At 47.6% G+C, this 14,410-nt stretch overlaps 1 protein-coding gene across 2 annotated transcripts in view; it reads right to left on the reverse strand.

The window, feature by feature from the left end:
- pxdc1b (PX domain containing 1b) overlaps positions 1 to 14,410 on the reverse strand; it is a 58,846-nt gene that overhangs the window by 15,716 nt on the left and 28,720 nt on the right. For both annotated transcript variants that reach the window (XM_078539548.1, XM_078539549.1), the window contains exons 3-4: positions 14,263 to 14,380; positions 3,624 to 3,735 (exon numbers count right to left, since the gene is read on the reverse strand). In XM_078539548.1, the coding sequence (XP_078395674.1) occupies positions 3,624 to 3,735; positions 14,263 to 14,380 (230 nt within the window). The remainder of the gene's footprint in view (positions 1 to 3,623; positions 3,736 to 14,262; positions 14,381 to 14,410) is intronic.

Consider the following 14,410-nt stretch of genomic DNA (forward strand, 5'->3'; position numbering starts at 1 on the left):
ACAAGTCGCCATAAACTGGCGTCTGAGTCATAACAAAGAGGTAGGTTTGAAGGTGCATCTTAAAGGGAGAGAGTGAGGGAGAGAGGTGGAGAGGTTTAGGCAGGGAATACCAGAGCTTGGCATCTGAAGGCACAGCCACCAATTGTGGCCCGATTAAAATCAGGACAATGCTCAAGAAGCCAGAATTGGAGCAGTGGAGAGATCTCGATGGGTTGTAGGACTGGAGGAGATTGTGGAGGTAGGGCATGGAGGGATTTGAAAATAAGTATGAAAATTTTATAATTGAGGTATTGCCAGGACGGGAACCAATGGAAGTCAGCCAGAACAGGGGTGATGCGTGAATGGGACCTGGGGAGAGTTAGGACATGGGCAGCAGAGTTTTGTGTAAGCTGAAGTTTACAGAGGGTGCAAGGTTGAAGGCCAGCCAGAAGTGCATTGGAATAGTCAAAGCTAGAGGTAATGAAGGCATGGATGAGGAGTTCAGCAGCAGATGAGCTGAGCTAGGTGGTCTGGCAATGACATGGAGGTGGAAGGAGATGATCTTAGTGATGGCATGGATGTGCTGTGGGAAACTCAGCTCAGCGTCAAATAAAACACCAAGACTGTGAACAGAGAGAGGCCTGGAATTGGTGGCTAAAGCACAGAGTTTGTGGCGGGACCCGAAGACAATGGCTTTGGTCTTCCCAAGACTTAATAAGAGGAGATTTCTGCTCATTCAGTACCGGTTGCTGGATAAGCAGCATAATAAATCAGTGGGAGCGGAGGTGTTGAGAGAGGTGGTGGTCAAGTGGAGCTGGGCATCCTCAAGGTACAAGTGGAAACTGTTGATGTGTTTTTTGATGATGTCGCCAAGGGGCAGAGCAAGTGAATGAGAAATAAAAGCGGGCCATGGAGCTGAGGTGGGGACACAGTTTGAGCCTCAATCCACTCAGTTCCAAATACGACCCAATGCTGAATAGTGGCTTGGCCCCAGGGAGTGGGGAACATTGCACATGGATACTCCCTGAGGCTGCTAGTGAGCAACTATAGAGGTCAGCCTGGATCCGCCAATAGCCAGGGGATATAAACCTCCAGTCTGCCTCAAGACAGGGAGAGGAACCACATTCCAGATCACACAGTCCTTGCAGTCACTAATCACATAATTTACACACAAGGCCCAAATCACAGCTTCGAAATGAAATGTGAAATTAAATGTTGCTATGTTAGGGTGAATTTTTTTTTTCATTCATTCATGGGATGTGGGTGTCGCTGGCTGGGCCAGCATTTATTGCCCATCCCTAATTGCCCTTGTTCAGGGGGCGTTTAAGAGTCAGATTGCTGTGGGTCTGGAGTCACATCCAGGCCAGACCAGGTAAGGACCTAATGAAGATATTAACTGAGATGACTAAAAGCTTGGTCAAAGAAGTAGATGTCTTAAAGGGGAAATGCAAGGTGGAGAGGTGTAGGGAGGGAATTCCAGACGTAAGAAACAGGGCAATAAGGCAACGGCCACCAAAGGTGCGGCGATTAAAATCAGGGCTGCACAAAAAGGCCAGAATTAGAGGAGCGCAGGTATCTCAGTTGGTTCTGGGGCTAACATCTCTATCTCCATATAAATTCATACACACTGTGTGCTGGGAACTATGTCAAAGTCCTGAGTTAATATAGCACATACACCCACTCACTCTCTAGTAGGGAGCACTGTGTGTTGGGAACTATGTCAAAGTCCTGAGTTGATATAGCACATACACCCACTCACTCTCTAGTAGGGAGCACTGTGTGTTGGGAACTATGTCAAAGTCCTGAGTTAATATAGCACATACACCCACTCACTCTCTAGTAGGGAGCACTGTGTGTTGGGAACTATGTCAAAGTCCTGAGTTGATATAGCACACACACCCACTCACTCTCTAGTAGGGAGCACTGTGTGTTGGGAGCTATGTCAAAGTCCTGAGTTGATATAGCACACACACCCACTCACTCTCCAGTAGGGAGCACTGTGTGTTGGGAACTATGTCAAAGTCCTGAGTTGATATAGCACACACACCCACTCACTCTCTAGTAGGGAGCACTGTGTGTTGGGAACTATGTCAAAGTCCTGAGTTGATATAGCACACACACCCACTCACTCTCCAGTAGGGAGCACTGTGTGTTGGGAACTATGTCAAAGTCCTGAGTTGATATAGCACACACACCCACTCACTCTCTAGTAGGGAGCACTGTGTGTTGCAAACAGGAGTCAACCCTTATTTTTCCCTCTTGCAGCTCCATCTGGGTGACCAACTCTTATGGAATAAAATAAGGGACACTTCGACCGTGGGACAGGGAAACCAGGAGTGGGGGGAGGCTGTTTGTGACTGGAAGAATTGGGGTGGCTGAGGAGAGGGGTTCCGGTGACCATAATCCCACCCCCCCATCTGGTGGCCAACAGCCACAGTGCACCTGCCAGGGGAAAGGCAAAAGGAGACGACTGCCAGGCTCAGTCTCCCACTAGGCTGTCCTAGAAATGAGGGTCAAAAGGCATCCCGGTCAAAATAAGGGACACTCCTTTAAAATACAGGACAATTGCTCACCTTGACCTACATCGACCCCAAAGGGCATGTGCCAATTTCCACTGCTGGTGCCACCTGCTGACTCAGGACGACTTAAGAGACCCACAGCCCTGGGCAATGGACAGGACAATTCGGCCGCACTTCCTGCTCCTGATTAATTCTCAGTGACTTCTGGTTCAAAGCGCACCTTCGGAGACTCCAAGTCAGGACAGGATGGGATTCAGCTGTGACGGCTTTCATGGCGAAATGGCCTGCCCCTGCCGATCACTATCCAGATCCCAAACACGGCAACCAGCCACTGGGGCAAGATAGCAGAGGGTCCCCGGAGTGATGGGACAGCCAGTAACACAGCCAGACTCAGCACTTTCAGGAGAGAATGAGGGAAGGCTGGGAGAGCTTGGAAGGAATTATCTCAGCTATTGTTATTATGAATAAACAAGACAGGGTCTCTGTGGGGCACGTTATCCTCATAAAGGAGGCCCTGTAAATATTGTTGTCATCTATTCCTCTCCTTTTGGGAGAACTTAGATCAGAGTTTATTCATATAGTAAGAAATAGGCTTGAATTTATCTCTTGCTGTAATGAACTCCCCGTCCTCCATTTTGGCTGAAAATTAGCGTTTACCATAGATAGCTTTTTAAAAGTATATCCCTGAACAGTTTTACACAGAATAACTGATTGCTTTGTTAACAGGCTAGTAGCTCATGAAACCATGGCACCTGCCATATCCCTTCAGGCCCGAAGTTCCCAATCAACATCACACAACCTTTTCTCTCACTCCCTCTGTTAAATGATCCTGCCCAACTCACTTCCCACACACAGGCAAGTCAATTCCCTTTATTTTAGAGAAGTAATAATGTAGACTGTTTATATGTGTAGCATAATAAATGGTGGTGAGTCGAGGGCTATAATCTAATCCCGTGGGCTCTGCAGATGCCCATAAATTGCTTTAGATTTGGTCTCGCCCCCTCGACTCAATTACAGCCTTGAACCCTACAGCTAGCTATCCCATCTTAAACCAATTCCAGTCATCCATTATAAACCACATTATAAAAAAACATTTATCCTGAAGTCATGTAAAGATATACTCACAGGTTTTCTGTGGAATCTGCTGCTATATGCTGGTCTTTGCCATTCGGAATATTGTGGTCAAAGACTATAGTTTCCGTGTTCGCTAAGCAAAACCCATTTGAACGCATAATTTCTATGGGGGGGAATAAAGCAACACTGGTTTGTTTCAGGTGAATGGGAAGTGCACAACTGAGTTCAGTGGATATCTACATGACATTTCCTGGTGAGCTTTATAAAGATGTGGGGCACCGACAGTCAGCCAAGGCAGAGAAGACTTTTTGGAAAGAGTAGAGGTTACCTCATCATGTCCCCTCCCTTCCTGAATTTACTCTCACCTTTTCCTAAGGTGTTGACTTTTCCTGGATGGAGTTTCACACACGGTACCCCACCCAGTCTGCCGTTCCCAGGGCTCCGGTTTGACTCGGGGGGGGTAGCACCCTTGCCACTGGGTCAGCAGTTGCAGGTTCAAGTCCCACTCTAGAGACTTGAGTCCATAACCAAGGCCAACACTCCAGTGTAGTAGTGCGGGAGTGCTGCACTGTCAGAGGTGCTGCACTGTCAGAGGTACTGTATTTTAGATGAGGCAAACCAAGGCCCCATCTGCCCTCTCAGGTGAACATAAAAGATTCCAGGGCACTATCTCAAAGAAGAGCAGGGGAGTTACCTCCGGTGCCCTAGCCAATATTTATCTTTCTGCCAACATTGCTGAAAACATTAATTCATTATTACCTTAGGTCATTGTTGTACATAAATTGCTATGTTTCCTGCATTTCAACAGTGACTACACTTCAAAAGTACTTCATTGACTGTAGCAATCTTTGGGACATCATGAAGCCGTGAAAGGTGCCATATAAATGCAAGTCTCTCTTTCTTTACCTCGTGTGTAAACCTAGCCAGTACTTTGATCAACCATTACCTTGTCACAGCCCTAACCTCACCTGATGCACGCACACATGCACTGTTCAGCAAGAACCTCTAGATGGCGATCTCGAACTGATATTTTCCATCTAGCCCAAATGTGTAAAGTCACACCTACCACTTTCCTGGCTGTGATCAGCTTAACTCAACACAGACTGGAGATTGTCCTGGCGTCTTTCAGGCCTTTACAGTTTATCCCCACATTGGGTACTGTGTATATCTATGGGGCCACCTGAGAAACTGGAATCACTCCATCAGTGGAACAGTAGTGGAGCAGGAGGGCATGCCAGGAGCACACCAGGCACACCTAAACATGAGGTGTCAACCCCCTGGTGAAGCTACAACATGCCAAACAGCATAAGCAGCAAGTGATAGACTGAGCTAAGTGATTCCACAACCAATGGATCCAAGCCCTACAGTTCTGCCACATCCAGTCGTGAATGGTGGTGGACGAGTAAACAACTCACTGGAGGAGGAGGCTCCACAAATATCCTCATCCTCAATGATGGGGGACCCCAGAACATCAGAGCAAAAGATAAGGCTGAAGCATTTGCAACAATCTTCAGTCAGAAGTGCTGAGCGGATGACCCATCTCGGCCTCCTCTGGAGGTCCCCAGCATCACAGATGCCAGTCTTCAGCCAATTCAATTCACTTCACGTGATATCAGGAAATGGCTGAAAGTACTGGATACTGCAAAGACTATGGGCCCTGACAATATACCGGCAATAATACTGAAGACTTGTGCTCCAGAACTTTCCGTGACCCGAGCCAAGCTGTTCCAGTACAGCTACAACACTGACATCTACCTGACAATGTGGAAAATTGCCCAGGTACATCCTGTACACAAAAAGCAGGATAAATCCAACCTGGCCAATTACTGCCCCATCAGTCTACTGTCCATCATCAGTAAAGTGATATAAGGGGTCATCAACAGTGCTATCAAGCGGCATTTGCTTTGCAATAACCTGCTCACTGATGCTCAGCTTGGGTTCCGCCAAGGTCACTCAGCTCCTGACATCATTGTAGCCTTAGTTCAAACATGGAAAGAAGACTGAACTCCAGAGGTGAGGTGAGAGTGACTGCCCTTGGCATCAAGGCAGCATTGACCGAGTCAAGGAGCCCTCACAAAACTGGCGCCAATGGGAATCAGGGGGAAAACTTTCCGCTGGTTGGAGTCATACCTAGCACAAAAGTTGTGGTTGTTGGAAGTCAATCATCTCTGTTCCAGGACATCACTGCAGGAGTTCTATAGGATAGTGCCCTAGGCCCAGCCATCTTAGCTGCTTCATCAATGACCTTCTCTCCATCATAAGTTCAGAAGTGGGGATGTTCGCTGATGACTGCACAATGTTCAGCACCATTCATGACTCCTCAGATGCTGAAGCAGTCCATGTCCAAATGAAGCAAGACCTGGACAATATCCAGACTTGAGCAGACAAGTGTCAATTAACATTAGTGCTACACAATTGCCAGGCAATGACCATCTCCAGCAAGAGAGAATCTAACCATCGGCCCCTGACATTCAATGGCATTACCATCGCTGTATCGCCCACTATCAATATCTTGGGGATTACCATTGACCAGAAACTGAACTGGACTAACCATATAAATACTGTGGCTACAAGAGCAGGTCAGAGGCTAGGAATTCCATGGTGAGTAACTCACCAACTGACTCCCCAAAGCCTGACCACCATCTACAAGGCACAAGTCAGGAGTGTGATGGAATACTCTCCACTCACCTGGATGAGTGCAGCTCCAACAGCACTCAAGAAACCTGACACCATCCAGGACAAAGCAGCCCACTTTATTGGCACCCCATCCACAAACATTCATTCCCTCCACCGCTGACTCCCTCCACCACCGAGGAACAGTAGCAACAGTGTGTACCATCTACAAGGTGCACTGCAGGAATTCACCAAGGCCCTGTAGACAGCACCTTCCAAACCCACGACCATTACCATCTAGAAGGACAAGGGCAGCAGATAGATGGGAACACCACCACCTGGAAGTTCCCCTCTAAGTCACTCACCAGCCTGACTTGGAAATATATCACCGTTCCTTCACTGTTGCTGGATCAAAATCCTGGAGCACACTCCCTAACAGCACTGTGGGGGTATCTACACCACATGGACTGCAGAGGTCCAGGAAGGCAGCTCACCACCACCTTCTCACGGGCAGTTAGGGATGGGCAATAAACGCTGGCCCAGCCAGTGACCCTCACATCCCATGAACGAATAAGAAAAAGTGGCCGTTCAAATTGTCGTGAATCAAGTAAAATCTCGAAGCTTTGAATGGATTGAGTTTGAAGACCAAAAAGACAAAAACAATGGTAGTTAGAAGGAATACATTGGAAGAAACTAGAGTGAAGATTGAAGCGGAAAGTATCACATTGGAACAAATAGATAAGTTTGTCGATTTAGGACACATGATAACAGAAGATGGCAGATATGATGCAGAAGCTAGAAGATGGACAGAGATAGTCAGAGGTAATTTTGTGAAGATGAAGGTTGTGTTAACAATAAGAAAACTCAAATTTGTAATAAGGACAAAACTCATAAGATGCTACATTCTCTCCGATTTCCAGTGTGCCTCAGAAATCAGGACAACAGGTAAAGATCTGTGGAAGAAAGTAGAGGCCTTTGAAATGTGGATGCTAAGATGTATGCTAAAAATTCCACATACAGACCATAAGACAAATGAATGAGGATGGCGCAAGACAGACAGGTGTGACGTACCATGACAGCTGATCGCCAGGCAGGAGTGGCTACAAGCAGCAGCAGCATGATTTATATTTTGTGGTTTAGACTCTGCGTGTCTCACTGTGTCAGGTGTCAGCATAGTAAATGGCAAATGCTGACCAAAAAATCCATTCATTATTCTCCATGGGCTACACTGAAGCCTCGATGAATTAATATACGGTTTGATCTTATTCTGAATCATACGGACCAGGAAATTCCTGGGTTCAGTCCCAGTTTTGTGCTGAGTTGGCAAATATTCCCAGGGGCAGTGTTGAAAGTGGCAGAATGCATCTCAAAACCCCCACATTAGGGGGAGGGAAAACCATGAAGATCATGAGGTGATACTGTCCATTTTATCGGCAAGATATGGGTTCCCACCTGCAGTCCCCCTGCCCTCACTGAGTTCATAGCATCGAAAGGGAAAGTAGTATTGATGGGATCTGGTGCTCTCCCACCACGAGGGAGATCACACCTGAGCCACACACATACATTGGCAACTCCTGTTGACGGTCCAAGTCACAGAAGAGGAAAAGGAAACCACTTGTTATAAGAAATCCAAACCAAATGGTGAAGAATTAAATCCTTTTCTTGATAGTCAGTTTGTTTACAGAATGTAGCTTTATCTTTCTCTGCCTCTGACCTCCCAACCAATCTAGTATCCCAGCAGTCTCCTTTTGTACTCTTTTGCATCAACAAAATAAACAAATAAACTAATAATTAAATGAACAAATTAACAGCCCCTTAAAGTGTCACTGTAACAATAACAAAGAAAATTTTAAAGGAGGCTTAAACCATTTGAATTCATGTTCCCAGGGCTGATGATGGGCTCCAGCACAATCTGAATATCCAACCTGCTGTAAGCCTGAGGTGATTTGAACACACAGCCTCCTGATCAGGAGTCAGATGTGCTACTATTGAGCCACAAACTCCATCAGTCCCTTTTCGTACTCATCTGAGCTGCAGTTAGCGGCAAAGGCACAATGGGGAATGGTCGCTGTCTAAGACCTTTCAGCCATAGTGCACCGAAGGGCTGGGAATTGTACAGACCCCTCAGGCTGTACGGCTCACAATGAATGTATGCATTGAATACTAATTGTATTATAATTGTATTGAAGCACCTCAGAGTGCAACATGATGGATGTTGATAACTCCAATACCATCGCACTGTCTGTCTGTCTGTAATGACCATATTGAAATGACTGTAATATTCACTGATTGTATTGAAGCACCTGATCCATGTGTAAAAGTTGAATGTGATTGCACTTTTTGTGATGGCGATTTAGAAATGTTTTGTAATGTACTTCCAGATATTTTATGAATAAAGTATATTTTTCAAAAAAAAATCTGAGCAGCAGCAGTTAAAACAAATGAACTAATAAATTAATTATCTAACGATCAACCCCTTAAAGGGGCGCTGTAACTGTAACGAAAAACAAAAGCTTCAAGGAAAACTTAACATGTTAAATTGAAAGGTCATTTCAGGGACTGACAATGCTATCCAGCCCCTGTGGTGCCCACCGGTCACGGAAGGCCTCAGGCAGACACTGGCAGACACCACACGTTCCCTCTCAAAGGTCGCCTGGGCATGGACAAAGCTGCTGAGGTCCCCTTTTTAATACTCTTTCAGTCAAAAAAAAAACACCCAATAAATTAAACCAAAATCAATAAATGAGAGGGGACAATAGCCCCTGGTGGGGCACTGTAACAAAAATCAAAACGTCAAAGGAGACTTAACGAACTCAACCAAAATATCATTCCCGGGGGTGATGATGCACCCCAGCCCCCATGATGCCCACCGGTCACGGTAAGCCTCCAGTGTACCGGTGGACACCGCGTGCTCCCTCTCCGGGGACTCCCGGCCACAAACATAGCCGCGGTAGAGCGGGTCGGGAGTCCTTTTTTATACGTGCCCAAGACACTTAATCAATCATTACCCTCCGCCTGTTTATCTTTAAATAAATTTAACAATACAATTGACATAACATTAACGCTACTTTGTAGGGAGATACCTGCTTTTCATCATCAAGGCCTGGGTTTTAACCCCACCTGTCCGGGGTGAATGTTGTTAAAACGATGGCGGGAGTGGGGTGGTGGTGGGAGTTCATGCTGTGTTCACAATGCTTTCCTGCTGCCCTCCCTCCCTCCAGCCCAACAACATCCTCTGCCATTTTTACAGCGTAAGTTCCGGCAGTTCGGAGGTAGCCTGACCCATGCAGGTGGTGGGGGGCCTAATTAAAATAGGAAAGTTGCAGCCTGGTGATGCCATCAGCCCCGCACTGCAATTTTAACACGAGGAACACACCAAATTACGCCATCAAAGCTGTCGGCCATGAGCCTCAGGCCAGAGGAGGCCCAAGTTACTAAAGATATATTTATTTACATTTTCTTACGGTTCCTTGTGGCCCCAGGCAGGTCAACTTTACACCTCCTCTTCTCTGGCTTCAATCGGCTCACAGACACCCTCCCTCTATCTCACTTACCAACTTCCAGGTCCTGCCTTCCAGCTCCTGTATCATTCCCGCCTCAGGAGACAATCCTGAGGAATGCGGACGAGGCCTGGGAATTAAAAACGGCCCGAGGCCTCGTGTTCAGCTGCCCGCAGGGGTTCACAGCAACCCCCCCAACAACAACCCGCCCGCACCCTCCAACACCCCCCCCCCCCCCCGAGTTAAAATCTGCCTCAAAGTAGCCGCCAAACCTTCCTTTCACTTCTCTCAAAGTGTTGAATGCAGCGATATAACTCGGAGTGAGGTCGTCGCTGTCTCTCATGAGATTGTGGTGAAAATGACCGGCGGCTCTTTGACACTCCTGCCTCCCTTTTGCCACGAGCTTTCACAGCGACAGAACCTCCACCAGGAAAAAGGGACCGCACCGTTCACAAAAAGATATTCGCAAAAGTTGTCCGCCTCGTCTTGCCTTTGTTTTATGTTTAAGGAGCTTCGGAGTACAGTGGGCCGAGTCCCTCTTGCTCGTTCAGCGAAAGGAGGCCCATTAACAAAATCAAATATGTCAAAGTTCTTCTTTAGCCAGAGAGAGTGGTGAATCTATGGAATTCATTGCCACAGAAGGCTGTGGAGGCCAGGTCATTGAGTGTATTTAAGACCGAGATAGATAGGTTCTTGACTGGTAAGGGGATCAAAGTTTACGGGGAGAAGGCAGGGAGAATGGGGTTGAGAAACTTATCAGCCATAATTGAATGGCGGAGCAGACTCGATGGGCCGAATGGCCTAATTTCTGCTCCTATGTCTTATGGTCTTATGGTCTAAAGTGGTGCCTTCATTCTTGTCAGTGTGTCGCCAATGGCAGAACGATAAAAGAGAAATTTTTGGCCCTCTGACATTGGCAGTTTGAGGTGAATAGTTTAGTCCCCATCTCACATACTTACTGACACTCATTTGCTAACATCCATTGCCTGCAGTACATACCTCCCTGGTTCTGAATCACTCGCACTGCTGCATGTTCAACCAGCAGGTGGCGGTACAGGACCCATAATAAACCCTCCAGAAAGCAGAGGTCCAACTAAACCAGATGGAATTCTTATTTTGCGAAACGCACACACTGTCAAACTGAGGTCTGGACGATGATATGTTCGTGGTTATAGCACCTCATTTAACCAGGCTAACTAGGGTCATCCATTTCACACTGATGAGTGCCTCACATTGCGAGAAAACACAAAGAGTTTGAAATACTTCTGTCCATATCAACAGTATTATTTGCAGAAATAGGGGGCTTGATTTCAATCTGGGGCCAGGAGCCCAACACCTGGATAATTTTTCAGGTCCCATGTCTGCACTGCATGCGTGTCCCTCACACGACGCAACCTTCACACGCAGACGCCCTTGTTTGGGCTGGAGGTGAGCTCAATAGGAAGCAAAATTGCAACCCCCCCAACCACCATCACCACCCCCCGGACTTCCCTTCTTCTTCCTCTCCTCTGCCTCTGTCAGTTTCGTTAATCCCTCCAGCTCAGGAAAATCCGGTGCACGGGAGAATGTAAGTGAGACGGGCTATTCCGTGAGAAGCCCCCTGCCCTGTCTGGCCAGGGCAGAATGTCCTGAGAGGTAGCTCGGTTTACAAAGCGGGTTACCTATGCGGTGGGGGTGGGGCTGGTGGCGGTGAAGGTTTTTGAACACGTGCAAGCATTCGATGGGGGAAAGGGTAAAAAAAGAGGCGGGTCTTTACTTTCCTTGCGTCGCCCAGCCAGAGTTTGAGATGCTCAATTCGCAGTCGGTGCAAAAAGTTTTATTTCGCTGAAGAGGTTTGAGAGAAAAAAGAAGCCTCTGTCCATCCAGACAGGAGAGGTGAGGGGGGCTGGTGGGGGATGAGGGGAGGGGCGAGGGGGGCTGGTGGGGGATGAGGGGAGGGGCAGAGGGGGGCTGGTGGGGGATGAGGGGAGGGGCGAGGAGGGCTGGTGGGGGATGAGGGGAGGGGCAGAGGGGGGCTGGTGGGGGATGAGGGGAGGGGCAGAGGGGGGCTGGTGGGGGATGGGGGGAGGGGCGAGGAGGGCTGGTGGGGGATGAGTGGAGAGGCGAGGGGGGCTGGTGGGGGATGAGGGGAGGGGCAGAGGGGGCGGGTGGGAGATGAGGAGAGAGGCAGGGGGGCGGGTGGTGCTGGTGGAATGGGAGGGGATCATAAATAAATAACAGGCTGGATTAGGGCCAGTGAGATCTCTTTACACTCAAACGCACCAGCATCGCTGTGTTTTCCTTGTACTTTAAATTAATTCCATACGACTGTAACTCTGTAATCAAACCTTCTTGGGCAACTGAACCTTGGTAGCTTCACTGTTGCTGCTTCTGCTGAAAGACCTGCATTTAAATAGCACCTTTCATGACATCCCAAAGCACCTGACAGCCAATGAAGTACTTTCGAAGCTTGTAGTCACCGTTGTAGTGAATGAAGCGCGGCGGCCATTTTGTGCACAGCAAGCTCCCACAAGCAGCAATGTGATAATGGCCAGGTAATCTGTTTTCATGACGTTGGTTGGGGTACAAATACTGGCCAGGACACCAGGGATAACTCTTGCTCTTCTTCCAAACAGTGCCACGGGATCTCCTACATCTATCTGAGAGAGCAACTGGGACCTCGGTTTAATGTCTCATCTGAAAGTTGCCACCTCCGACAGTGCAGCACTCCCTCAGGGCAGTGTCAAGTCTAGGTTTTCACATTAAAAGTCTCTAGAACAGGTCTCAACCCCACAGCCTTCAGACACAGAGGTGAGGGTGCTACCCAGCGAGCCACAGCTGACATGAGGCACTGTTTTACTGGGGGGGGGGGGGGCTTAAAATGTAATGACCAACACTGAAGCTGCCCGTGGCTGTCGTGAAAGTATACACACATGCCTGCAGCCTAGAGACTAGGCCTCAATCTCTCTGTGTGGAAAAGTAGCGCATTTTGTTTAATGCTTATTGCATTTGCAAGTGGGAGGGTGAAGACTGTAAGTGATGAGGGGGTGGGGTGGGGGGGGGGGGGATGGGGAGGGGAGGTTAGTGGGGGTGGGGGGGGTTGGGGGTGGTGATAGGGAAGGGGGAACAGTATAAAACCTGCCAGGTCAGTACCACAACAGTGTGCACTGTACCTGGGCTCTTAAAACGAAGCAAAGGATGAGAAAAACTATTCGACCCATGTCACTGCTTCTTTCCAGAGGTTATGCGCAATCTAGCCAATGATAAAACAAACTTGCATTTTTATAGGGCTTTCATGACCACCAAATATCTCAGAGCACCTTAAAGCCAATGGAGTACTTGTTGAAGCGTGGTCACTGTTGTAATGTAGGAAATGCCACAGCCAATTTGCACACAGCAAGCTCCCATAAACAGCAATGTGATTATGACTAGATAATCTGTTCTTGTGATGTTTGATTGAGGGATAAATATTGGCCAGGGCACCAGGGATAACTCTCCTGCACTTCTTCAAACTAGTGCCATGGGGTCTTTTACATCCACCCTAGCAGGCAGATGGGGCCTCGGTTTAAACGGCTCATCTGAAAGACAGCACCTCTGACAATACAGCACTCCCTCAGTAGTGCACTGGAGTGATTTTTGTGATCCAATCCTGGGCCAGGATTTTCCATCCTTGCCGGCCATCAGGATCTTCCGGCCCCAACGAAAGCCAATGGGCTTTTGGCTGGCCCACCGCATCCCCAGCAGCAGATCGCACCCCAGAGCAGGGGCAGGGAAAACCCTGGCTCTGGAACCGGACTTGACGCTGAACCTTGTGAGTTGGAGGCAAGTGAGCTACCAACTGAGCCACAGCTTTACAGTTGTTCCTTCATGGTTAAAATAACCTGTTCTGACAATGCAATCCAACAGTACTGAGACAGGTTCTTTGTTTGATTAGTCTTGTTAAGTGGAAAAGACTGTGTACTTTAGTTAACAATCGATAATCACACATAAACAGGGCTCTGCATCAATTGACCCAAAGAGCAATTCTTGAGGCGTAGTTGGACACGGTGATGGTTCCTTCTCTGTGACATGGCTCTCCGCTGCCATGCCTCCAGCAGTTAAGAACTCCGGAGGCTCCCCACAGATAGGACTTTAACCTCAATGACAGTGGAGGTTTGGTTTTGAATGTGTCTCCCTCACTGATGTAAGTCGAGTGCTACAGTTGGCAGCTCAGTCAGCACGGAATGAATCCTGCTAACTAGAATGTTTCTGGCAGGAACCTCAGGATGGGCATTAACTGATTAAGTGTATGATCCAATTAATACCACCATGAACGTAATGGGAAAATAAGTTGTTTTAATAATCCCTGCATTGGAAATGCTTTGTAATGGCTAAAATATTCCAGGCATGCCTTTTGTAGAGTTTATTTTTAAACCCTTGATTACACAAAAGCACACGATCGACTTCTCAAAGCTGAGCGCCACAGACAATATACAATTAATGGACAGTTTGTTTCATTTGGCTTCAAACCAGCAACTAACAAACCCTTTGTAAAATGTACCTGGCCCACTCTGTAACAGGCCAGTGAAGTAGGAAAAATTGTCAAAAGACTCACTCACCTGATATTTTGACAGGACTTTGGAAAGTCATCTGAACTTTTTGGATGGCGTCATTTTTTAATACTTGGTCTATAGAGGATCTTTCAAAAAAGGTGAGTACAACTTCTGACCTGGAATACTGAATGGAGGGGCAGAAAAATGACTGCGT

The sequence above is a fragment of the Cetorhinus maximus genome, chromosome 3 (genome assembly GCF_964194155.1).
Source record: "Cetorhinus maximus chromosome 3, sCetMax3.hap1.1, whole genome shotgun sequence".
NCBI classification, from domain to species: domain Eukaryota; kingdom Metazoa; phylum Chordata; class Chondrichthyes; order Lamniformes; family Cetorhinidae; genus Cetorhinus; species Cetorhinus maximus.